The sequence below is a fragment of the Anomaloglossus baeobatrachus genome, chromosome 2, assembly GCF_048569485.1.
Source record: "Anomaloglossus baeobatrachus isolate aAnoBae1 chromosome 2, aAnoBae1.hap1, whole genome shotgun sequence".
Lineage (NCBI taxonomy): Eukaryota > Metazoa > Chordata > Amphibia > Anura > Aromobatidae > Anomaloglossus > Anomaloglossus baeobatrachus.
In genome coordinates, this window is record NC_134354.1 from 364,568,924 (window position 1) to 364,594,245 (window position 25,322).

The 25,322-nt window shown below is 43.5% G+C and overlaps 1 protein-coding gene across 9 annotated transcripts in view; it reads left to right on the forward strand.

Moving 5' to 3' along the window:
* Positions 1-25,322, forward strand: part of DLGAP3 (DLG associated protein 3) — an 827,688-nt gene that overhangs the window by 701,378 nt on the left and 100,988 nt on the right. For all 9 annotated transcript variants that reach the window (XM_075336009.1, XM_075336007.1, XM_075336006.1 and 6 more), the window contains one exon: positions 22,373-22,797. In XM_075336009.1, the coding sequence (XP_075192124.1) occupies positions 22,373-22,797 (425 nt within the window). The remainder of the gene's footprint in view (positions 1-22,372; positions 22,798-25,322) is intronic.

The following is a 25,322-nucleotide window of genomic DNA, read 5'->3' on the forward strand; positions in this document are numbered from 1 at the left end:
GGGGGTCCTACTCTACATTCTGTATTTCATGTGCCATGCGGCCTCCTAGATAAAGTTAAAAGCAGAACCATAATAGAGCACACATACCTGTAACCTGTATATAACCGCTTCTATGTTGCAAAAAAGGCACTTGTGGATAGAGACCAGCCCAGGTCCCAGCATGTGGAGCAAGCTCTGCACCATACCAGGACTATATCAGAACTGATCTTCCCAGTGCCAAACAGCAACCATTGATAAAGGCGGACCAGATCCAAGATGGTGCTTAATTAGCATTGCCTGTGGAAAGGGGTGAGGTAACTGAATCTGAACAGCTACCAACAGGAGGAATACATAGCAAACCAAAATCAGGCGTGCATGGCATGGTGGTGACCGGCCACCAGAATTTGTAGCATAACTACGACCAAACAGAGAGAGAGGGGAGCCAGCACGATCTGAAATTGGCATGCATCATATAAAAAGTGAAAATTCACAGATTTATTCCAACTGTACTACAATAAAAAAATGAGATTTTTAGCAAATAATTGATCAATTTTTTGAGCCACCCCTGCCAACGTCACGGCAAATCTCAATAGGGGGGTCCTACTCTACATTCTGTATTTCATGTGCCATGCGGCCTCCTAGATAAAGTTAAAAGCAGAACCATAATAGAGCACACATACCTGTAACCTGTATATAACCGCTTCTATGTTGCAAAAAAGGCACTTGTGGATAGAGACCAGCCCAGGTCCCAGCATGTGGAGCAAGCTCTGCACCATACCAGGACTATATCAGAACTGATCCTCCCAGTGCCAAACAGCAACCATTGATAAAGGCGGACCAGATCCAAGATGGTGCTTAATTAGCATTGCCTGTGGAAAGGGGTGAGGTAACTGAATCTGAACAGCTACCAACAGGAGGAATACATAGCAAACCAAAATCAGGCGTGCATGGCATGGTGGTGACCGGCCACCAGAATTTGTAGCATAACTACGACCAAACAGAGAGAGAGGGGAGCCAGCACGATCTGAAATTGGCATGCATCATATAAAAAGTGAAAATTCACAGATTTATTCCAACTGTACTACAATAAAAAAATGAGATTTTTAGCAAATAATTGATCAATTTTTTGAGCCACCCCTGCCAACGTCACGGCAAATCTCAATAGGGGGGTCCTACTCTACATTCTGTATTTCATGTGCCATGCGGCCTCCTAGATAAAGTTAAAAGCAGAACCATAATAGAGCACACATACCTGTAACCTGTATATAACCGCTTCTATGTTGCAAAAAAGGCACTTGTGGATAGAGACCAGCCCAGGTCCCAGCATGTGGAGCAAGCTCTGCACCATACCAGGACTATATCAGAACTGATCCTCCCAGTGCCAAACAGCAACCATTGATAAAGGCGGACCAGATCCAAGATGGTGCTTAATTAGCATTGCCTGTGGAAAGGGGTGAGGTAACTGAATCTGAACAGCTACCAACAGGAGGAATACATAGCAAACCAAAATCAGGCGTGCATGGCATGGTGGTGACCGGCCACCAGAATTTGTAGCATAACTACGACCAAACAGAGAGAGAGGGGAGCCAGCACGATCTGAAATTGGCATGCATCATATAAAAAGTGAAAATTCACAGATTTATTCCAACTGTGCTACAATAAAAAAATGAGATTTTTAGCAAATAATTGATCAATTTTTTGAGCCACCCCTGCCAACGTCACGGCAAATCTCAATAGGGGGGTCCTACTCTACATTCTGTATTTCATGTGCCATGCGGCCTCCTAGATAAAGTTAAAAGCAGAACCATAATAGAGCACACATACCTGTAACCTGTATATAACCGCTTCTATGTTGCAAAAAAGGCACTTGTGGATAGAGACCAGCCCAGGTCCCAGCATGTGGAGCAAGCTCTGCACCATACCAGGACTATATCAGAACTGATCCTCCCAGTGCCAAACAGCAACCATTGATAAAGGCGGACCAGATCCAAGATGGTGCTTAATTAGCATTGCCTGTGGAAAGGAGTGAGGTAACTGAATCTGAACAGCTACCAACAGGAGGAATACATAGCAAACCAAAATCAGGCGTGCATGGCATGGTGGTGACCGGCCACCAGAATTTGTAGCATAACTACGACCAAACAGAGAGAGAGGGGAGCCAGCACGATCTGAAATTGGCATGCATCATATAAAAAGTGAAAATTCACAGATTTATTCCAACTGTACTACAATAAAAAAATGAGATTTTTAGCAAATAATTGATCAATTTTTTGAGCCACCCCTGCCAACGTCACGGCAAATCTCAATAGGGGGGTCCTACTCTACATTCTGTATTTCATGTGCCATGCGGCCTCCTAGATAAAGTTAAAAGCCAGGATGTGGAAGACGGGTGATCCAATAGCGTGGGGAAATACACATTTTGCCATAGGGGCATTTCAGCTATAACATCAGAGAAATGCAGGACCTTCTTCACCTACCTCCACATCTACCGTGCCAGCCTATTAAGGGGCAGCAACTTCCGTGACCCCGATCCCTCTATTTTAAGAAAACCGAGTAGACAATTTGTCCCCGCTGCATGAGCCAAATGACTCTCGGAATTAAGCAATACAGAGTCGGGTATCCATGAGGATATTGTTTTTAACTGGCCCACTAAATAATATTAAAAGAAATCTGGCAATGCTGTCCCTCCCAGTTGTTTGTACCTATGGAGGGTAGTTTTAATTTTGGTCTTGCATTGCCCCACACAAACCCAGTTATAATCGTATATAGGGATGAAAATAATGATTTAGGGACTAACACCGAGTTATGTTGGAGGAAATAATTTAATTTGGAGAACAATATCATCTTTATCAAAATAATATGCCTCAGGACTGATAAAGTAAGCTTACTCCATAAAAGGAATTTACGTTAAGCCAATTCTAGAAGAGGGTATATATTTGATGGGAGGTTGCGTTTGCTATCTTTTTGTATAACGATACCTAAATATTTAAAGTCTGAGACTAAGTGCAGAGGGTATAGAGCTTCTAAATGGGACGTAGGACCATGGGAGAGGGACATCAGATTAGATTTATTTGAATTTAAACCCAATCCGAAATATTTAGTAAAGGTATCTATAACATCAACAACCCGAGGCAGTGACCATTCCACATTATCGATAAATATAATCATATTGTCTACATATAGGCCGATCGCATCTACCTGGTCAGCTATCCAGATACCCAGAATCAGACTATCAGAACGTATCTTAATTGCTAATGCTTCAATGGCCAGGGCAAAGAGCATCAGGGACAAGGGACACAACTGACGAGTCCCCCTTTCTAATAAGAAAGGTTCCGATAAGATCCCATTGACCACCATTCTGGCCTTAGGGGCCCGGTATAACAGAATCGGGGACCAAAACCGAAGTTCTGAAGGCAGGCCATCAGTAAGTTCCACTCCAGGGAATCAAATACCTTGGCCGCTTTCAGCCGACGACGCTCTACCTGCCTCCTTATACGAAGCACATATAGTCGTGCTGAGGAAGGAGGGTAAAGACCCACTAGACTGCGGTTCATACCGTCCTATATCCCTAGTTAACGTGGATTACAAGATCTTTACCAAAATACTGGCGTCCAGGCTTAATTCAGTCATATTGAGTATAGTTCACCCAGATCAAACTGGATTTATGCCTGGGAAAAACACCTCTATAAATATAAGACGGGTCCAGTCCATAGTACAATGTAGCACACTGGTCCAGGAGAACGAGTGGGCCTTGGCCTCGCTGGACGCGGCAACGCATTTGACTCAGTAGAATGGCCATTTTTATTTGCCTGCCTCCAGAGATTCGCCTTTGGGCCTAAATTCAGTAATTAGATTCATATGTTGTATAGGTCCCTGACAGCCAGGATACTAGTCAATGGTGCTATGTCTACACCCTTCTCATTGAATCGGGGCACAAGACAGGGATGCCCTCTGTCTCCAGCATTGTTTGCACTAGTTATTGAAGCTTTGGCAATTAGAATCCGCTCTCATCCACATATCACTCGAATCACTATAGCCGACCGCACAGATCAAATAGGATTGTATGCGGATGACATGATTGTCTTCTTAGATCGAGTGCAAGAGACTCTACCGGTGGTTATAGACACTATAATTAAATTTGGGGAGTTTTCGGGACTACGTATCAACTGGGATAAGTCGGCTTTGATGCCATTAATGCATGGGTCTGGAATTTCAATGGAGGGTAGGTCACCTTTGCAAGTGGTAACTAGCTTTAAATACCTGGGAATACACATACAGAAAGACCATACACTAGACCTGCAGATGAGTATAACACCACTTCTGGAGCACGTTAAACTTAAATATAACTTGTGGAGCAAGCTAGCCCTGTCAGTGGTTGGCAGAATAAATTTAATAAAAATGATATTACTTCCAAAGCTCAACTATACACTACAACATAGTGCAGTATCAGTACCCAAATCCTTCTTCTCAATGTTGAACTCGTTTACTACTTCTTTCATATGGGGGAAATCCAGACCCAAACTTCGGTTATCCATTTTACAGAGATCCAAAAGACTGGGAGGAATGGCTTTACTAGAGTTTTTCCTCTACTACCTCGCGGGACAGCTTAGGGCACTAGAGACTTGGATGCCTGGATGTCAGCTGCCAAACTCTGAGAGTCACTTGCCACATGTGTCTGGGACTGATTGTTTAGTGGGTTTTCTGGAATCAGATGGACTGAGAACACCACGGCAATTACCCCTCCTCAGGTTGGCAAGATTAGTCTGGCGACAAGCCAAGAGGGTGGTACACTTCAAAGCGGTGGTGGCGGAACTCCCATTATGGGGGAATAGCCACTTCCATACTCTGAGAGATCACCCATCGGCGCAATTCTGGGCCACTCACAGCGTCAATGCATTAGGTGATCTTTTTGTCCCAGGAACCACAACCTTCAAGTCCTTTGTACAAGTCCAGATTGAATATAATGTTCCAAGATCACAGTTTTTTTAGATACCTGCAGATTTGCACAGCGATTCAATCCTACATACAGAAAATTGGAGTGAGGAAATTGATATCATTACTTCCTATGATAGGTGTTCTAAAATCACAAGGACCTCGAGGCCTCATCTCAGGTATATATACTTACCTGTTGTCGGTGGGGGTGGAGTTGGACCCCTTGCCAGCCCAGGATAGATGGAAATCTCTAATTCCCTCTCTACAGGGAGAGGAATGGGAAGAGATATTGGAATCTCCAACTGCGGTATCCCCGTCGGTTAATAAGTTGATTCAATGCTACATTGTCCACCAGGCATACCTTACTCCAACTCGATTATTTAGTATGAGCCGTTCTCGTACATTGGAGTGCCCAAGGTGTCATCTCTCAGGGGCAAATTTCATACATATGATTTGGAGCTGTCCCAATAAATCTTCGTACTGGCGGGGAGTGATATCTCTGCTGACATCGATTGTGTCGATTCCTGTTTTGTGTGACCCTTTGATATGCCTGTTTGGGGTGGTGGAGGAAGATTCCTGGAATCATTACATGACAATATTCCTCAGAGAGGCATTGTTTCTGGCTAGGAAATTAATAGCTCTGAGGTGGATGGGAGATTCGGATCCAACTGTGCGGTCCTGGGTTAAACTAGTCAATGCAACCATAATCTATGAACGGGTGGTATATTATAATAGGGGGTGCCCGGGAAAATTTAACAAAATCTGGGGTTTGTGGAATTCTTCTCCAGACACACTTGCGGAGGTTTGAGGGAGATTATGCGGATAATGGTGGTTCCTGTTAGATGTTGGGATGTGAAACACTGTCCAACGGTATATTGAGGTGTAATAATGCAGTGTGGCTGTTGTTGTTGTTCTTTATTTCTTCCTTTTTCTCTTCCTCTTTCTATCTTGTTTTCAAAATATGGTGGATGGGAGATTCGGATCCAACTGTGCGGTCCTGGGTTAAACCAGTCAATGTAACCATAATCTATGAACGGGTGGTATATTATAATAGGGGGTGCCCGGGAAAATTTAACAAAATCTGGGGTTTGTGGAATTCTTCTCCAGACACACTTGCGGAGGTTTGAGGGAGATTATGTGGATAATGGTGGTTCCTGTTAGATGTTGGGATGTGAAACACTGTCCAACGGTATATTGAGGTATAATAATGCAATGTGGCTGTTGTTGTTGTTCTTTATTTCTTCCTTTTTCTCTTCCTCTTTCTATCTTGTTTTCAAAATATGGTCATGCTGATAGTTAGAGCTGTTCTTATGCTCAATATAAAATTAGATATATATGCAAATGATAAGAAGTATGGATAATAACATTGTTCTATCTTAAGTGCGAAAGATATTATGGACTTTATATGACTGTTCATTGTTATATTCAAATATTACTATCTATGTACTGAGCTATTTTAATATGGCAAATGTCAGTTGTACCATGTTTGAAATTGTTAATAAAACGAAGTTAAAAAAAAAAATACCTTGGCCGCGTCCAGCGAGGCCAAGGCCCATTCGTTGTCCGTCACTATGGTACTGTATTGGACAACCAACTGAACTGTTCTAATATAAATGGGAGTATTCTTCCCTGGCATAAAACCTGTTTGATCAGGGTTAACAATATCCAGAATTACCGAGTTCAGCCTAGTCACCAATATTTTAGTAAAGATTTTGTAGCCCACATTGACTAAGGAGATGGGACGATAAGATCCACACTCCAGGGGGTCCTTCACCTCTTTTACAAGTACTATGATGTTGGCTTCATAAAAGGAGTCTGGAAGGGAAGCTCCCCGGGTGGTCTGCACAAGAACCTCTAGCAGGAGTGATAGTAAAAGTTTCTGATACCTCCCATATAATTCTACAGGGAAACCATCTGATCCCGGGGCCATACCCACAGCCAAATCAGCAATCGCAGATTTAAGTTCATCCAAAGTAATGTCAGCATCTAAAAAGGATTGTTGAGCAGTAGTCAGCCTTAGGAAGTCCACATCCGCTAGATACGCCAAACAGTCATCCATTGATGCCTCACTAGATTGATACAGGGAGCTATAAAAATCTCTAAAGCATTGAAGGATATCCGCCAGGAAGGTGACCATACTTCTGTCAGGTTTACGGATTTGAAGTATGGTATTAGAGGAGTTATGCTGTTGGACCATAAAGGCGAGAAGCTTACTGGACTGATTTCCCAATACAAAGTATGACTGCCGTGTGAAAAATAATTTGCGCTTAGATTTTGCGTCTAAATGTTGCACATAGTGCCTATCCGATTGCCGCCACTGTAGCCTGTTATCATTAGAGGGGTTGGATATGTATACCTTTTCTGCCTCTTTTACCCGTTGTTCAGTTATATCATTCTTTTGTGACGTGGTTCTCCTAATATAATACATGGTCGATACTATGCAGCCTCGTAGGTAGGTCTTAAGAGTGTCCCAAAAGGTGACGCCGTGTTGAGAACCCGCATGCACATTTATAAAGCTTTCTAATTGCTCGGGGATCCTGTCATTAAGCTCAATTAATTTTAGCCAAAAGGTATTTAACTTTCACTGAACTATGAGTCGATCGGCTGAATCTAAGTGATAGCATTACAGGACTATGGTCAGATATACCTCTATTGCCGTGTTCAATATTGTCTACCCACATGGCCAGGCTACTGGATCCAAATATATAGTCCAGGCGAGAGAGTGTATGCTTAGTGGAAGATTACCAGGTATATTCCCGCGTGTTCGGATGACTACCTCCACAGGTTCAACCAATTATTGTCGTTCATATAAACTGAAATCGCAGTGGGGAGCAAGGTTATCACATTGGATATACTTTCAGAACCTAATCTATCCAGACCATTATCTACGACAAAATTTAAATTCCCAATGCACAGTACGTAGGCATCTGGATAATTTAACGCGAAGCTGACCACCCCTTTAATAATCTCTAAATTAGGAGGGGGAGGGTTATAGATGCAGATAATGATGTATTCACGAGTGTCAATGACAGCATGCACAAAGACGAAAAACAAGATAGCCAGTACTAAATGTGCACTACTGCACTAAAAATTCCAAACTGTACTTATTATTAAAATTTGAGAGTTTTGGCAATTTCTTGAGCTACCCTGCCACGTCACGGCAAATCTCTTTGGGGCAGTCCTACTCTAAATTGTTTTTATTTAAAATGTTCAATATGGCCTCACATATGAAAAAAGCAGAACTGTTCTTAGCAACACTTCACTTGGTGCTTTTCAATCCCATACCCATGACTGAATCATGGTTGTGGGTGGTACAGGCCCAAGCGAATGCTGCTTGAAGTAAATAGCCTGTGGACAGGGCTTGATGACAATGGGAACAGCCACCAATTGCCAAAAATAAGACAGGTGGAATACAACCCAAATTGGGGTGCATGGCAAGGTGGGGGTCAGCCACCGACCAATGAAGTAAAAACAAAATAGCATGCACAAAGACAAATCATCTCTCAGGGTCCCTGTGCGCTGTGCGAAGGTCCGAGCATAGAGGTTTATGGATCAGCAGGAAAACCCCCCATGAGTATCTTGTATGAAACGTGTGTATGGTCCATTGCACCCACGTTTTTTGTACAAATTTAGCGGTGTCTCTAGTTAAATGTGTTTCAACCAGTGCAACTATGTGGGGCTTGTACCGCCAAAGTTGTGAAAAGACCTTAGACCACTTTCCCAGAGATTTGAGGCCCCATACGTTCCATTTCAAGCACTTAATGTCAGAACCTATCATGACCCAAGTAATATGAGTATCCTGTGTCAGGCCCACTACTGTGACCTCCATCTGCCACCCAGTTACCCATGACCACAGGCCGGAAAGTGCACCGGTGCTTCTCCATATCCTCCAAAAGAAGACGGTTAGCACCACAGTCAATGGCAGAATAACAATGGACAACAGCACATTAAACCAGCACTGCATCACACATGTGAATATAAAAACGAAAAAACAAGAGCAATGTCCAGTGTCTTACAGTTCAAAGGGGATACTGCCACTGTACTAAATGATAGGTATAGATGTTATACCCTCCATAGTGATGGAGAGTTCCCTTATCCAGGTAATTTGGCAGTACAACCGACAGGAGGAAATAACCAAAAAGAGGATACTTGCTCCACCTCCCCGTCCTAACGAACAGAGATAACTGGTCAAGGTGAGGAAGTTAATGAAAGAAAGGCAAAATCTGTTTCCCCTGCATCCTGGGTGCAATTGAAGCTACTCAGCAGCCTCATCCGGGGTAGAAAAAAAACAGACTTGCCCTCATGGATAATCCGGAAATGAGCAGGGTAGACCATCAAGTAGAGGATGCCACGATCCTTAAACGATGTCCAGAAAACTGACTCTTTGCTTCTGAAGTTTCACTGAGAAGTCAGAAAAGATGGAAATTGTGGCATTATACTTGAGCAGGCCATTCCTCCTAGCCAGATGCAAGGCTGTGTCCCTATCCTTGCAATTAAGAAGCCATGCCAGGAAGGGCCTTGGGGTTGCACTCAGAGGGAGAGGTCGTGTAGGAGATCTGTGAGCCCGCTCCAATGCAAAGGTTGCAAAAAGTCATTGTCCAGATTGGTTTTGAGCCATTCCTCCAGAAACAGCTCAGACTGCTGACCCTTCAATCGCTCCGGGACACCTATAACACGGATGTTGTTCTGGCGCATCCTGTACTCTAAGTCATCCGCTTTCTGTCATCATGTGTTCATGGATCCCGCCACCTTGGTAAGTTTAGCGTACATAAGGGTTACAGAAGATGCAGGGCCCTTCTTTCAGGGCACTCACTGCTGGTCCCTGTCCTCCGGTGTCTGGTGCAGCAGCAGTGGGTTCTACGATGTCACGCCCAAGCTGCGTGGAGGAGGGAAGAAGTTCTCTGTTGTGGCTGGAGCTCCCTCACAGCGTACGACCAAGATGGCCACCAGCTTGTGCTGATGAGCCACTTCCCCGCCGGATTGCACAGGTGTCCCGTCTGGCCGGAACATCCGCTCTGCTCCACTGAAGCCCAGGGGGATCCCCACTCACAGGAGACTGCTGGCAGGGCAGGAGAGGCCACACACCTGGAGGATTACCGCAAGATAAGGTCAGGATCCAGGGAGCTAAGTCTCCATGCGGTCGCTGTCCACGCTATATTGCTCCGCCCCCATAGTTGTCTATAAATTTAGTCATGTGTAATAATGAGAGAGGGCACAGGGAAAAAGTATTAAACACCTGGCAAAAGACAGATGCAAAAAAAACATAGAAAGACACCAGCTGAAATCTATCCTTAATAAGAAAGCATTCCTGCCACTTAGTGAAAAATAATATCAGCTGAATCAACTGATAGCCTATAAAAAGGTGTCTTGTTACCAAGTGTGACACAAGAAACATCTCATGGTGGGTAAAACCTGTGTGCTGTCTAAAGGCCTTCACAACCTTATTGTTGCACAACATACTGATGGCTTTGTATAGGTAAGAATTGCTAAACTACTGAAGTTTCCAGTGAGCACTGTTGAGACCATGATCTGGAAGTGGAAAGAACACAACTTCAAAATAAACCGGCCACGATGAGGTGTTTCCCGCAGGATTTCAGACAGGAGTGAAAAGAATTATCAGAAGAGTATTCCAAAAGCCAAGAACCATTTTTGGAGAGCTACAAAAAGACCTGGGAACAGCAGGTACATTTTTTTTTCAAAGAAAACAACAAGTATTGCACTCATTCTCCATGACCTGTATGCAAGCTCACCATGCAAGACTCCATAGCTGAACAAACACCATGTTCCAGCTTGTTTAAAGTCTGCTCAACAACATTTAGAAAAATACTGTGAGAATATATTTTTGTCAGATGAAACCAAAATAGAACTCTTGTGATATTCATGATAAAAATCTGCTGCGATCTACCAGGATGATGAAGATGAAGAGCATGGACATTTCAGCAATACAATGATCCCAAACACACAGCCAAGAACACTCTTACTTGGCTCTGAGAAAGAAGATAAAACTGCTAGAATGGCACAGACAACCACCTGATCTGCATCCAATAGAAAATTTATGGAAGGAACCAAAGCTCAGAGTTCATAGAAGGTGCCCACTGAACCTTCAGGATTCAAAGACACATACAAAGAGTGTTTGTGTGGAAGAATGGACAAAATTACCCCTGAGCAATGCATGCGACTAGTTTTTCCATACAGAAGACGTCTTGAAGCTGTTGTCATGAACAAATGCCTTAGTACGAAGCATTACTTACATTTCAGTAAGTGTGTTCAATTATTTTTCTGTCAATTCTCATTATTATACATAACTTAATTCATGGACATATGGTTGTGATTGAGATGAATTGTTACGAACATCTGGTGAGAAATTCATGTCAATAGCACCTTTAGAAATATATATATTTAAAAAATTGGTAATGTGTTCAATATTTATATCACCAGTTATATATATATAATACTATACATTTATATTTAAAAATCAGTTTGGTTTAGGAGTGTCACCATTCAAAAACTAAACTTTTGTTGCTAATATCTGTTATAAAATAAATTGAGTGCAAGGTACATACTGTATATTACAGCTGGTATGTAAGTACTACAAAAATTCTAAGCATTTTAAAATTATTATGCTGCTGTTAAATCATTATACAGTTGGTAATAGATGATAATGTAATATTATTATGCAAATTATATTTTCTTTTATATCATTAATTGTGTTTACTGAATGGATATGCTAATTGACAAGTTACACTGCACATCATGTAGCATATGTGGTACAATCTAGCTTTGAAATTGCAACTCAAAGAAAAATTTGTTAAGTTATGCAAATTATAAGATTGATAGACATGTTAATGATATGTAAATTATGAAAAAATGGAAATTAAAATTTCAAAACAACTGAATCTATTCAGCATGTATGCCATGCTAAGAATTAAACACACTTACTCGCCTTGGTGTGCTATCAGTGGGGTTATTAATGTTTGCATGAGGAATGTTCTGCCACGATGAATGGACTTGGACAAGCAAATCATCAAGATCCGTTGCTGGCAGCTTTCTTTCCAACATCCATACGTCCCAGATGTATTCAATGGGGGACTATTCCCAACACTGCAGGCTATTATTAGCCTGATTAGTCCACACAGGCTACTCACAGTAGCATGAGCAACATGTGGTTTGGACTTGTTGCATTGAAAAACATTTACTGCAACACTTTAAATAGAGAACCATACCACTGTGTCCAGCAGCAGATCAATGTAGTGCTGAGCCATTAGTGTAACTGTAGTGAAGACTAGAGGCATCTGGCTACTTTGATTTTTGTCACTCCACACCATAAACCTGAGACCTTGATCAGTGTGATGTTCTTTAGTGAAGTCCTCTGCATGGCGTTGCCCATATGGTCTCCAGAAGGGGGATCAGAGATTGTAATAGAACAATGTAGGCAATGGAGGTATATCTTCTTCCCAAACATATACCTCCAATACACCGCCTATTCTCCCTTCCATAACAATCTCATCGTGATTTACAACTCATGGTTGATGTGCCCTTCCCCTGTCAAACAGATGTTTTGCAGACCTACACCCACACCTGTCAGACACCTGACACAACAGATAAATTATTTATTTCCTGTCTGAGTTGGCAATATTGTGAAGGCACTAAGAAATACCACTACCTACAAATGTGGTTAACTGCGTAATTTGGAGCAGACACGGAAAAGTGCCAAGAAGACTTTTTTAGCTTGTTCAATAGCAAGGCACCTATAAACGTGTTTCAATGCGGAATTTTAAGCAGGCACTTAAAATTGCCAAGAACAGCTTTTTAGCTAGTTGCCTAGACAATTTACAGCAGGCCAGAGACTGCTAACCAGTAATACCTATAAATGTGTTTGCATACTTTTGAGCAGCCAGTAATTGGCACTACAAGTACCAATTCCTATTTCTAACATAAATGTGCCGATTTGTAGCACACCCACACATTTCCCTACAGTGCACATTCCTATTTTAAACTCTCCTATCAATCTCAACTACCTAGCATTAAACCCCTAGCTAAGCTGACTGTCTAGCAGCACTGGCAGGAGGATCAGCGGCAGCACCTTCTCTAATGATTAACATTCACAAAATGGCGCAGGCGCTGCATGTCCACAATTTATATACATACAGACATGTGACTTAGGCAGCCAACCAAAGAAGCCCTTGTGTCTGAACCTTTTGGCTGTTTGCTGCGACATGATTGGCTGCAGGAACATCCGGAAATAAAGCTAAGAAAAAAAAATATATGGCGCCGCTCACTAAAAGGCTTCTCCTGAGTTCCTACCCCCTCCACTGATTTTACACAAGTCCCCAGTCATTAGGCAGCATCAAAATCCTATCTAAAAGCAGAAAATGTTATTACAAAAGCTTTTTTGGAAACACAGACAGTGTTTGGGGGCAAAAAACTATCAATGCTCGAAGAAGCATAATGCGAAACGCGCGTAGGGGTACTTCCTTTGGCTCCCTTGTTGCCAATCTTATCTGGGCTCACATATGTATATCTTCTATAGGTATAATTTTCTGCTGTTTCCTTTTGTTCTATAGCCGGTCTTTTGCATTTTTCATTTGTTAAACAGCATTTTGGTGTACCCATTTGGGAAAGATCACCTCTAGGTGGTATCTATTCATCTATTAATTCTCTGACCATTATCATTATATTTTCCTGGGAACAACCAAATCTTTTTTTTCAGTTTAATTGCTTTTCTTGTCCTCACCCTCTTCTTTTGGATGTCTATCTTTCATTTTTTTGCACAGGTTAAATCATTCTTTTGAACATTGTAACTTCCGCTTTCTACCTACGGTTGTGAGGGACGTCATTTTTCCAGCTTCCCTGTGGAATATATCTCATTATATATTGGTTCTGGCATTACTTGTCTTATTTAGGGCAATATTATCCTTCTGCCTCCTGTGGGCAATATAAAGGTACCGTCACACTTAGCGACACTCCAGCGTTCCCACCAGTGATCTGACCTGGCAGGGATCGCTGAAGCGTCGCTACATGGTTGCTGGTGAGCTGTCAATCAGGCAGATCTCCACAGCGATCAGAGATCAGCCACCAGCGACCCGTGTAAAGACGCTGTGCTTGGTAACCATAGTACACATCGGGTTACTAAGCAAAGCGCTTTGCTTATAGTTACCCGATGTGTAACTTGACTATATGTGCAGGGAGCCGGCTTCTAGAAGATGCGGACGCTGGTAATCAAGGTAAATATCGGGTAGCCAAGCAAAGCACTTTGCTTGGTTACCTGATGTGTACCTTGGTTGCCAGCGTCCGCAGAAGCCGGCTCCCTGCTCCCTGCACATTCAGATCATTGCTCTCTCGCTGTCAAACACAGCGATGTGTGCTTCACAGCAGGAGAGCAACGACCAAAAAATGGTCCAGGACATTCAGCAACGACCGACGACCTCACAGCAGGGGCCAGGTCATTGCTGGATGTCACACACAGAGATATCGCTAGCAAGATCGCTGTTGCATCACAAAAAACGTGACTCAGCAGCGATGTCGCTAGCGATGTTGCTTAGTGAGACGTGGCCTTAAATCTAGCCCTTCTGATAACAAGTGTCTGTCCTCGGTTGGCTGCATGTTTAGTGGCACCAAAATAATAATTATTTTGTGTCCTATAATTATTTATAATCTTTTCCCTAGCATATATTATGCAGAATTTATGAATTTATTATTGCACCATGCTTAGATCGGCAATATTATCCCTCTATGTATACATTCTGGATTTCTTTTTTTGATCTTTTTTGGCTTCTCTTGTGCGCCTAGATATTGTAAAATATTCATTTATTATTTACCACTGGAACAAGTATTTTTGTTTTGACAACTTTGGACTTTCTGTTAGTGACCTCTTCTTTTTAAGTTATTTTAAAACAAACAAATGTTTAAATAAAGATTTATTTTTTTTATTGTATGATTTATCTGGCTCCCTATACTCATTTCACATTATAGGTTATTATTATTTTGAGTAGAGCCTTCATCTTTATGCTCTGGGTCTTATATACTGTAGGTTTTCATTTTTTAACAAAGCAGAAGATTGTCCACTTTTGGGGAAAGTTCTCGGGGTTACCGAGCCTAAATGAACAAGCTTATGCTCGTACCGAATTTGAAATTGGTGAAGCTTTACTGAACATGTTCACTCATCTTTATTTAAGAGGAGAACAGAACTGTCTGAGAACTTAGGGACCAAAATTGGTGAAAAATATAAACATTCTAAAGTTTACAAGTCCATCTTCAGAGATCTTGATTGTCATTTGTCCATGGTGCGAATCTGTGTCACCCAAGGTTATGGGGTACTCGGTCCCGGGCAGTGTATAACTGGGAAATGTCACTTTGGTGGCCGTTGCCCAGTTCTGTGCCCTGGGTGCTTTTTGAAAGGGGAAGATTTACAGGGGATTTTTGAATAAAGTTTACACGTAACGCCACCTGTGGTGTGCGGCCAGGTAAGGGGGGCCACCGCTGCAGGGTTCTTCTCACCAGGGGTGGATGTTGATTGCAGCCAAGATGGAGTCACTCCCCATAGGCGGAGTGGGTGTCCCGGGAGGATGGCCAGCTAGCTGGAAGTGGGCCGTGGGTGCCGGAGCGCAGGGCGGCGGCGCCGGTAAATAATGGAAATGAAGTAAGAGCTCCGGTTCAGGTGTTTACTCACTGGTTAGAAGATTGCCTGAGAGTGTCCTGGTTCACTGCTGGTAAGTCTCTGGTTATCCGGTGCAAGTTCCAGGCGGTTACCGGTGGCAGTGTAAATGTCCTGTTTGTCTTTGCTATGAAGCGACTGGCAGAAGGAACCTGGGCTGAGCTCCTGCTCACAAGCCCCAGGCTCCGCAGCAGAAAGGTGAGCTTTGTCTCATCCCTCCAGCACTGGTGCTTTCATGCACCCAGTCTGGTCTCAGGGGACGTCCCTCTAGAAAGCTCTCTATGTGTAATGGCTACCTCCTCTTATACCCCATGTGGCACTGTGGCGCCCCTGACCTGGTCAGGCACCACTGAGTACTGCACCCATGCTGGGGACAGTACAATACAGGTAATCCAGAAGGCTGACCGAGGTGTGACTACACAGGCGCATAGTGATCAGGTCTCACACATGTACCTTTGGGAGGACCCCTGGGGATCCCAGGAGGGGGCGAAGCCGGTGCAAAGCCTCCATCTCCACTCAAGGGGTGTGGTAGAGAGCCTGGTTGCTAGGTGGCGTAGGCAGGCACAAGGGGAAAAGAGAAGGAGGAGTAAACAGTCTGAAGCAGAGTGTGGAGGAGTGAGGAGCATGAAGTGGAGCTCAGACAGGAGCAGCAGTGCAGGTCCCACGAGTGAGCCAGTTTAGTGCAGAGTCCAGGGAGAGCAGACGTCTGGAGCAGACCCCTGGAGCTGTTGCAGTCTAACAGCGTCCGCGCAGTGACTACCGACGGGGGAGAACGGTCACCTGGTAGTGCTGCCCGAACACCACACACAGCTGGAGAGAGAGCCGCGTAGTGGAAAGTACGGAGACTGTCAGGGAGTACCAGGCCCAAACGGGTGGCAGATCCCGGTGCGGGGATAGATCCACCTTTCCTTGCTAAACCTGCCGGTGTGGGGCCCTTAAAGCCCACGCCACAACACCACAAAAGCCGCAGCCACGTAGCCACAGTTAGGGCCCATAGTTCACAGGAGGCAAGCAGCTGGAGTGATCTGGTCCAGGCGACAAGCAAACGGCAAACAAACGAGGGGAGCAGCTACTTCCCTGGGTGACCCCCCATAGGGACTAAAAGTCGGGGTTACCACAAACCACAGAAGGGCTAAGGAAGGCGAGTCGGTAGCCACCCTCATCAGTCAGCCTGAAGGATACCTGGTTCCAGCCTGGTTCATCCCAGCTACGCCCGGGTTACTCACCCTGCCATCAACTGTGAGTAAAACCCCTGAAAGACATTCTGCTTGTGTGGAGTTATTCTGCGCCTTGTGGTTCTACACACCTACACAGGGCCCTGGGGCTTGCCTCACTCTCAGGAGGCTGTTACAACTGACTGCACCCACCATCAGCCCCAGGCATCCCTTAATCTGCAGTGGCGGTCCCCACTGACCGCAATTCTGAGAGTGGCGTCACGACAATCCTAAAAGAAGATCTCCTACCTGTGACAGGATCCAGCCGAGTGGAGTCCCTGAAGGTAATGCACCGACACAATACTTGTGGGGCTTCACAGCACCCGCCCCCCAGTGGATGTCCTGGTGACCGGGAAGTCCCATGCTACTGGATGGCTGACTCTCCCTGCCCACCCCAGTCCACTCCCCCATGTGTGGAAGGCAACTTACTGCATGTGAAATGTGTGTGTCTGGTGTGAGCACCGGCAAGCCACCTGTCACTTACCCCAGATAGATACTGCTCCTTAACTCAGTTGCAGTACCCTATAGCTACCAGAGCTTCAGGGCTGCTACACAACTTAATATGAAGTTTACAACCCATGGCAGTGGAGCTATTCGCCGTGGATGTGGACAGCAGAGAAAAATTGATAAAAGATTGTAACTCAGGATAGTGGGTAAGCAGCCCCAATAAAGTTTCAAAGAAATTCAAGCTGTCCTGCAGGCTCAAGGAGCCTCTGTCATTCCAGAGAATTGATTCAGCAGCCTCCTATGCTTTGGTCTGTTACCCTCTCCACTGAGGCACAGTCAGTTTGGTCACTGTCCTGGTTCTGAACACTTTTTTTGTGTGTTCTTTACCTTTCTGCTAAAAGTGTTTAAAATGCTGTAATTCAGTCTGCCCTATCACCCGGCGGGTGTAATTATTTAAAGCTTACACGAGCTTGTATTTCTCACTGGTGATATTTCTGAAGTGCACGCTTGTTGGAATTACAGCGTGTCTGCCCCGTATTTCTACTGGCAGATTGTTTCTTTTGGTTTATCATATTTTTACTCACCCTTCCCCCATTTTTTTAAGGAGGTCCATAAGAAATATGGTTACTTTCATCCTTGTGCTTTATTTTCTCAGAAAGTTCTCACAAGCTGAGTCTAAAGCGGGCTTTACACGCTACAAGATCGCTACAGCGATCTCGTTGGGGTCACGGATTTTGTGACGCACATCCGGCCGCTGTAGCGATCTCGTTGTGTGTGACTCCTAGGAGCGATTTTGGATCGTTGCAAAAACGTCCAAAATCGCTCCTCGTTGACATGGGGGTCCATTCTCAAATATCGCTGCTGTCGCGTGTGCGAAGTTGATCCTTGTCCCTGCGACAGCACACATCGCTACGTGTGACGCCGCAGGAATGAGGAACCTCTCCTTACCTGCCACATGCCAGCAATGAGGAAGGAAGGAGGTGGGCGGGATGTTCGTCTCGCTCATCTCTGCCCCTCCGCTCTGATTGGCCGGCTGCTTAGTGACGTCGCGGTGATGCCGAACGTCCCTCCCCCTTGAGGGAGGGATTTTTCTGCAGTCACAGCAACGCCGCCGACCAGGTAAGTGCGTGTGATGCTGCCGTAGCGATAATGTTCGCTGCGGCAGCGATCACCAAATATCGGCATAACGATAGGGGCGGGTGTTATCACGCTCGCCATCGCTAGCATCGGCTAGCTATGTCGCAGCGTGTAAAGCCCACTTAAGTATGATATTAGGGACAGAGTGCTTCTGGCAGTTAGGAGAGTAGAGACTCTGGTTAGAGGGGGCTACACATTAGGTGACAGTATATACTGACCATAATAATCTGCTGTATGTTGATGTTGACAAATGTGTAAACACAAGACAGGTCCGGTGGGCCCTTTGTTTTTGCCTGCTTTGACTTTTCTGTGACTTATATTCCTGGATCTAAGAATGTTAAGGCTAATACTCTGTGGAACAAAGAAGTGAAATAGAGTCTTACCCGGTAGGGAAAGGCACACTAACCTTTGCGGGTTGTGAACAGTCACAACTCCTTAATACACATGTAATGGTGGTGATCAGCCGCAGTCCCGAACAGTAGACATAGATATCCAAGGTAGAAGAAATCGGGTTTTATGTTGCGCTGAAATCATGGATTTCAAGTTTAATTTAATTGATTGTTCCTTTGATGTCCTGATGAAGGAGATGGATATATCTCTGAAACGCATTGACCTGTATAAACAATAATGGAATTAAATTAACCTTGGAGTCCGTGATTTCAGCGCGGCATAACACCCGATTTCTTCTACCTTGGATATCTAAGGCTGATATTCTGTCACATAGCTTTGTTCTGGATTTGAGGAATGAAATTATGGTTAAGATGTCTTTGTGAAGTGGTGGTGGTGGGTGCTCTGGAGATTGATCTCTGAGAGCACAAACAGAAGGCTCAGGATAGTGCACCAGAGGCATTGCCTTTGAACAAACTTTTTGTACCATTCTCTTTACGCAGAGATCTTCTTAATGAAGTGCATGATTCCGTGTTGGCCAGTCATCTGGGTTCTTCTGCCACTTGATGAGCTATTTCGAGGGACTTTTGGTGGCAAAATGCTTGTCAGAATGTTGATGAATATGTCTGTAAATGCAGAGTTTTGGCCAGGTCTAAAGCTCCTCGCCAGTCTCCAGCTGTTTTTTTCTTACCTAACGAGGTCCCATCTCAGCCGTGGATTCACTTGTCCATGGACTTTGTCACTGATGTACCTAATTGTGAGGGTAATACTGTAGTATGGGTGGTAGTGGACCGTTTCAGTAGGATGGTTCATTTGGTTTCTCTTCAAATATTGCCTAAAGGCTACTTTACACACTGCGATATCGGTCCCAATATCGCTAGTGTGGGTACCCGCCCCCATCTGTTGCGCAACACGGGCAAATCGCTGCCCGTGCCGCACAACATCGCCCAGACCTGTCACACATACTTACCTGCCCGGCGACTTCACTGTGACCCGCGAACCGCCTCCTTTCTAAGGGGGCGGTCCGTGCGGTGTCACAGCGACGTCACGGAGCGGCCGCCCAATAGCAGCGGAGGGGCGGAGATAAGCGGGACGTAACATCCCGCCCACCTCCTTCCTTCCGCATAGCGGCCGGGAGGCAGGTAAGGATAGCTTCCTCGTTCCTGCGGCGTCACACATACCGATGTGTGCTGCCGCAGGAGCGACAAACTACATTGTTACTGCTGCAGTAACGATAATCGAGAATGGACCCCCATGTCACCGATGAGCGATTTTGCACGTTTTTGCAACGATGCAGAATCGCTCATCGGTGTCACACTCAGCAACATCGCTAATGTGGCCGGATGTGCGTCACAAATTCCGTGACCCCAACGACTCCGCATTAGCGATGTCGCAGCGTGTAAAGCCCCCTTTAGGCTAAGAGTCTAGCTACATTTTTAATCTTGCATATTGTGAAATTACATGAAGTACCTAAGAACATTATATTGATAATGTGGTTGCTTTTTGCATCTTTATGCCAGCTTCATAAACATTTTGTAAATTGTGTGCAGCTTAGCAGGAGTGGGCAAGGCCTGCTGCAGTCCAACAATTTCATCATAATTTACTCCAAAAAAGTGGCATAAATTAAAGCAGAAATGACTATGTGTCAAGACTGGTGTACAAAACATTTGTTGTGATGAACCGTTCCAGGAATGTTCAACTTCTCCAGGGAAAATCTGTGCAGATGTTGGTATTTTTTGCTGACTACTTTCAGGCATTTACCTTGACATTCTTTCATCAAACTGGAAAAGCCACACTTGCAAGCCATTTCCTACTGTGGCCAATTTATAAAACATGAACCTACTAGTGAATGTTGGAAAATGTCATTCTTTTGTTCATTCTGTGCTTCTACCATTTAAGGCTCTGCTCTTGCCTGTGTTCTTCATTTCTATTTGTCTGCTCTGTCATAAGAGCAGTGGAACAAACATCATGAAAGTGCTATATCCATCATGATAGACACTACTGTTGCTCAATGTATCCCATTGGTTGTATTGAGTTTCTTGCTTCATTCAAGGTGTCAAGTAATTTACTACCAGCCAAAATAGTCCATAATGCTGTGCTATTTTGTACACTATGGCCCGATTCATTGAGATTGGCGTTTCTCATGTTAGTTTTAATAATGGGCGTGAAGGAATCAGACTCGCCTAATTCAGACATTAATACACCCCATCATACATTGGCTCTTCTCCAGCTCCACCCATTTTGTCAGAGATGACCAAAACTGGTGTGAAAATGCCAAAAGTCACAACATTGTTGCACAGCTTCATGGTGCTTAAACATTTTGCGACATTTGACAGTGTTTTATGCTAGAATTCTGGCATAAACACCACAATGAATCAACACCTATATTTTATGGGATCTACGACAGAGGTTCCAAATTATTTATTATTAATTCTTTAACTTATTCATTCATGAAATAATGAATACAAAAGTGCCAAATACAGTGTGCAGCTCTGCAGGAGGAGGGGGCAGAGGCTCCAGAAACGCGTCGACCTGAAGTACAATAAAATGACATTGATCTGAACATCTGCTGGAGTGATCTATTGGCGCGGCATTTGAACACCTCGCTCCTTTGCTTTCTGTTATTCATGAAATAATGAAATATGTGTAATCACATAACTCACAAGTAATAAATACAGTAGAAGTCAACCCACACATGTAGACTTACAGTATATGAAGATTTTCATCGAAGATTAATTTTTAGAGATGAAACCTGTAATCAGAGAAAATAAAGTCAGTTCTTGAGTCCTTAAAAGAATGTTATGTCTTAAATGTTCTCATTTTTAGATATATATTTAGCATTCTATCATATCTTAATAAACACTTGATTTTCTATATGAAATAACAGAGCCTTAATATCACATACTCGCCCTGCTTCTACCATCCCAGTAATGTGCAATAGAAGATGTTAGACTAGTGCACAGGTCATTTTTGCCATCAGAGATTCTTACAACATAGGAATTTGGAACAACACAGGACAAGTAAAGGCTCTCGAAGGTTATATTTCATTAATGGGCCAGTTTTATCAATTTTGCCCAGTGTATCAATGTACAACTTTGTATAGCATGGCCAAATATGTAGAGCACAGACTTTCCAGTACTATGCCATACAAGCATGGCATAGACTTGGGAGCTTATGTCTCATAGCAGCTAGTTCTTACAGACAGCAGGAATCTCATATCAGTGGCCTAGAGGAGAGATCCTAGTATTTCAAACCCTTGGATGCTATGCTCTGTGGCAACCACAGCACCTTAGGGTGTAAAAAAGGCAGGAGCAACCCTTGCCAGTTTCAGGCATGCATACACTACATGAGAATCTATACGAAAAGTATTGTGTTTTTGCTTTTGGAGAAGAATGCCTTTGAGTTGAAATCCCCAAGTGTAGGTAATATAGACCACTTTGTACTGTCATCCAGACAACACTGTTAATTATTTCTTTGTATGTGTCTGTGAGAATAGTTATGCATGTACCTCATTCTGCTAGGAAGCAATTAAGCTATCATTCTTAATTTTGTTTTTTAAAAAAGTCACACTTTTAAATTCTATTATTCATTTCCCTTTAATTTCTCTTTTCCTCTCTAACAGGAGGTCAAGATTTAAGCGCTCTAACAGCGTGACGGCTGGAGTTCAGGCTGACTTGGAACTTGAAGGCTTTCCTGGACTGACTGTTCCCACAGAAGACAAAGGCCTTCAGTTTGGACGCTCCTTTCAACGACACTCCTCTGAGCCCTCAGACACCAGCCAGCAGTACTCTGTGTATAAGACCGTTCATACTCAAGGCCAATGGGCATACAGAGAGGACTATCAAATGCAGTATGATACTGAAGAAGCTCGTCAGGAGTCTTGGATGGACAGAGGCACTCGGAGTCTCCCAGACTCTGGCAGAGCATCCCCGTGTCACAGGGATGGAGAGTGGTTCATTAAGATGTTGCAGGCAGAGGTAGAAAGAATGGAAGGATGGTGTCAGCAAATGGAGAGAGAGGCAGAAGAATATGATCTACCAGAAGAAAGTAAGTACTAACATATCTTTTACCTTATTGGAAGATTAATAATCAGTTACAGAGATGAGGGTAGTCAAACATCATATAATTTATGGAATTTATGGAAAGGAAAAGTAATGAGTCTTTCCAGGAACATGCAACAAAAATGAAAAAATTTCCTAGTGATGTTGCACACATTCATTTTTCAGAATAGATGGCTCCAGTAATCAAGAGCTTGCTTATTTGGATTGCAAATAATTTGGAACTTTATCAATATGATAGAGAACACTACCTGGCTTGTACAGAATTATGTGGGATATTCATCTAAGTTATTCTTCTGGCATATAAAAGTTGCAGGTTTTGCAGAATATATAGTTGTGCAATGATATTGCAACTTTATTTTTACAGGTGAGCTGGCAAAGATTTCTGATTGTGACATACGGCATGCGAAAAGATATACCTCTTAAATTTGGAGTATCACAAAGTGGCAGACTGCAAGAGCTGGAATAGATTTCAGTTACAATGAACATGGCATATAGTATACAGTAGTAACTCTTTTCTGTGGTGATAGTCCACATATTTTCTGCAAAGCCCAACTAACTTCTTAGGAAAGTGTCGAACCAGAACAAAGGGCAAAGAGTATTTTGGAGTGTGAAATAAGGTAGAATTCTGCTGCCTTTAGATTAGTAAAAGAGACCATAGCTGTTGGCCTTTTCACTGAAGTTCATCTGGCACAACATTAGGTAACTTTATTTTTTAGGCCTTATGCATAGGACATGAAAGCTGTATAGTGTCAGACACCATGTCTCATACAGCTTAACAATAAGGCCACTCTGTGTTCCCTGCTATGTCTGGTGTCATACACCCATCAACATTTGCATAATGTACAGTAGCCAAACACCTCTAGTCTTAATTTCAGGCTTGCTGTTATATTGATTTGTTCAGGGAACCAGTAGTACAACCATTTCTTCAAAGTGTCCCAGGAGCTGTTTTTCAACTAGGTTGCATGTTACTCATGCTAATAAGAGCTCCTTGCATTGCTGCGCAATGAGTGGTGACATCACTCAGGCTATTTGTGGTCACAGCTGGAGGTCCCCACGGTTCTCCACCTGTGATCGCAGGTAACCCAACCTAAGGTGACCTCAGTAAACTCTGACTTCACAGACCAGCATCTCAGGGCAGAAAACCGCGTAGGAATATGGTGTAAAAATTTCATCACCAAATGTTCATTGGAGATGAGTGATCCTGATCGGCAAAAATCAAGAAATCAAAAAATGTTAACTGCATACAATCTATGGCTGGATTGCATCGGGATCGGACATCCGAACATTTACCGCAAAAGTCAGCAATCTTGCCAAGGATTGGTAAATGTTCAGATGACAAAAACCATCTTCTCCCTGTGCATCAGAGCCATGTCAAGTATTGGCATGGCTGTGATCAGCCACTGTGAAAGAAAAAAGGGTTAAACCAGTACATACTTTTCCCATCGACTGCAGCGCTACTTCCAGATCCAAGAATTATCCCTAATGCATATTCACTGCTTTCTCCGGTGTCTCTGATTGGTTGCAGTCAGACCCCACCCCCAGACATTCTCTGTGATTGGTTGAAACTACAGACACTGTGTGCGAGTCTCTATCGTGGTATAAAATAAATAAATAAATTGGCATAGGGTCTCCCATCTATTGATACCAGCAAAGCTATAGCCACGGTTACTAGCTGCAGGCCCTAGCCTCTTATCTTGGTAGTTTATCAAAGTAGGAAGAACCGCATGCAGATTTTTTTTTAAAATTCTTTAAATAAATAATTTTACAAAACGGTGTGTGGTCCCCACCAGTTTTCATACACAGCCAAGATAAAACCCGACAGCTGGGAGCTGGTATTCTCAGGCTGGGGAGACCCATGGTTATTGAGCCGCCATGCCTAAAAATAACAGACAAAAATAAGAAAATAGTGTGCACACACTTAGAATTAGAAGTATGGGGGAGGTGCTAGTGTAAGAGAAACAAATCCCTCAAAAATCATATATAAATATAACACTGCACTCTCAATGGGCAAGAATGAATAAAGATATAACTCTTTTTCTCAATGCTAATAGATTTTTAATACAGAAGGCAAGATAGCAACAATTGAAAGACATGTGACACTTGCGACAATTTTGCCACAAAACGTTTCGGTCCTCCAGGACCTTGATCACATTAGTCGCTAAATTAATATGAAAAAAAGTGTTTTTGGGGGGTTCCTTTAATGATTGACAGTAGCCTCCTTACTCATAGGCATATGTATAAAGACGATCGTGCAGAAATCTAAAAAAAATGGCAATACGGTGAGGTTTTTCCTGTTCCCTCCACAGTGGAGTTCAGGGTAGGAATATTCTGTCCTTCCTGGGCAGTTAGGGAAAATTAATCGCCTGTATAGAAGTGCAGGAAGATCCTTAAAGTGATGAATGCATGTGTCTTATGAGTGGGCTCATAACATGAGTTTGTGCTCCTGGACCCTCCGGGGTTAATGCTGTATTTGTCTTTGTATACACATTAAAGCTGAATTGCAGAGTCTGT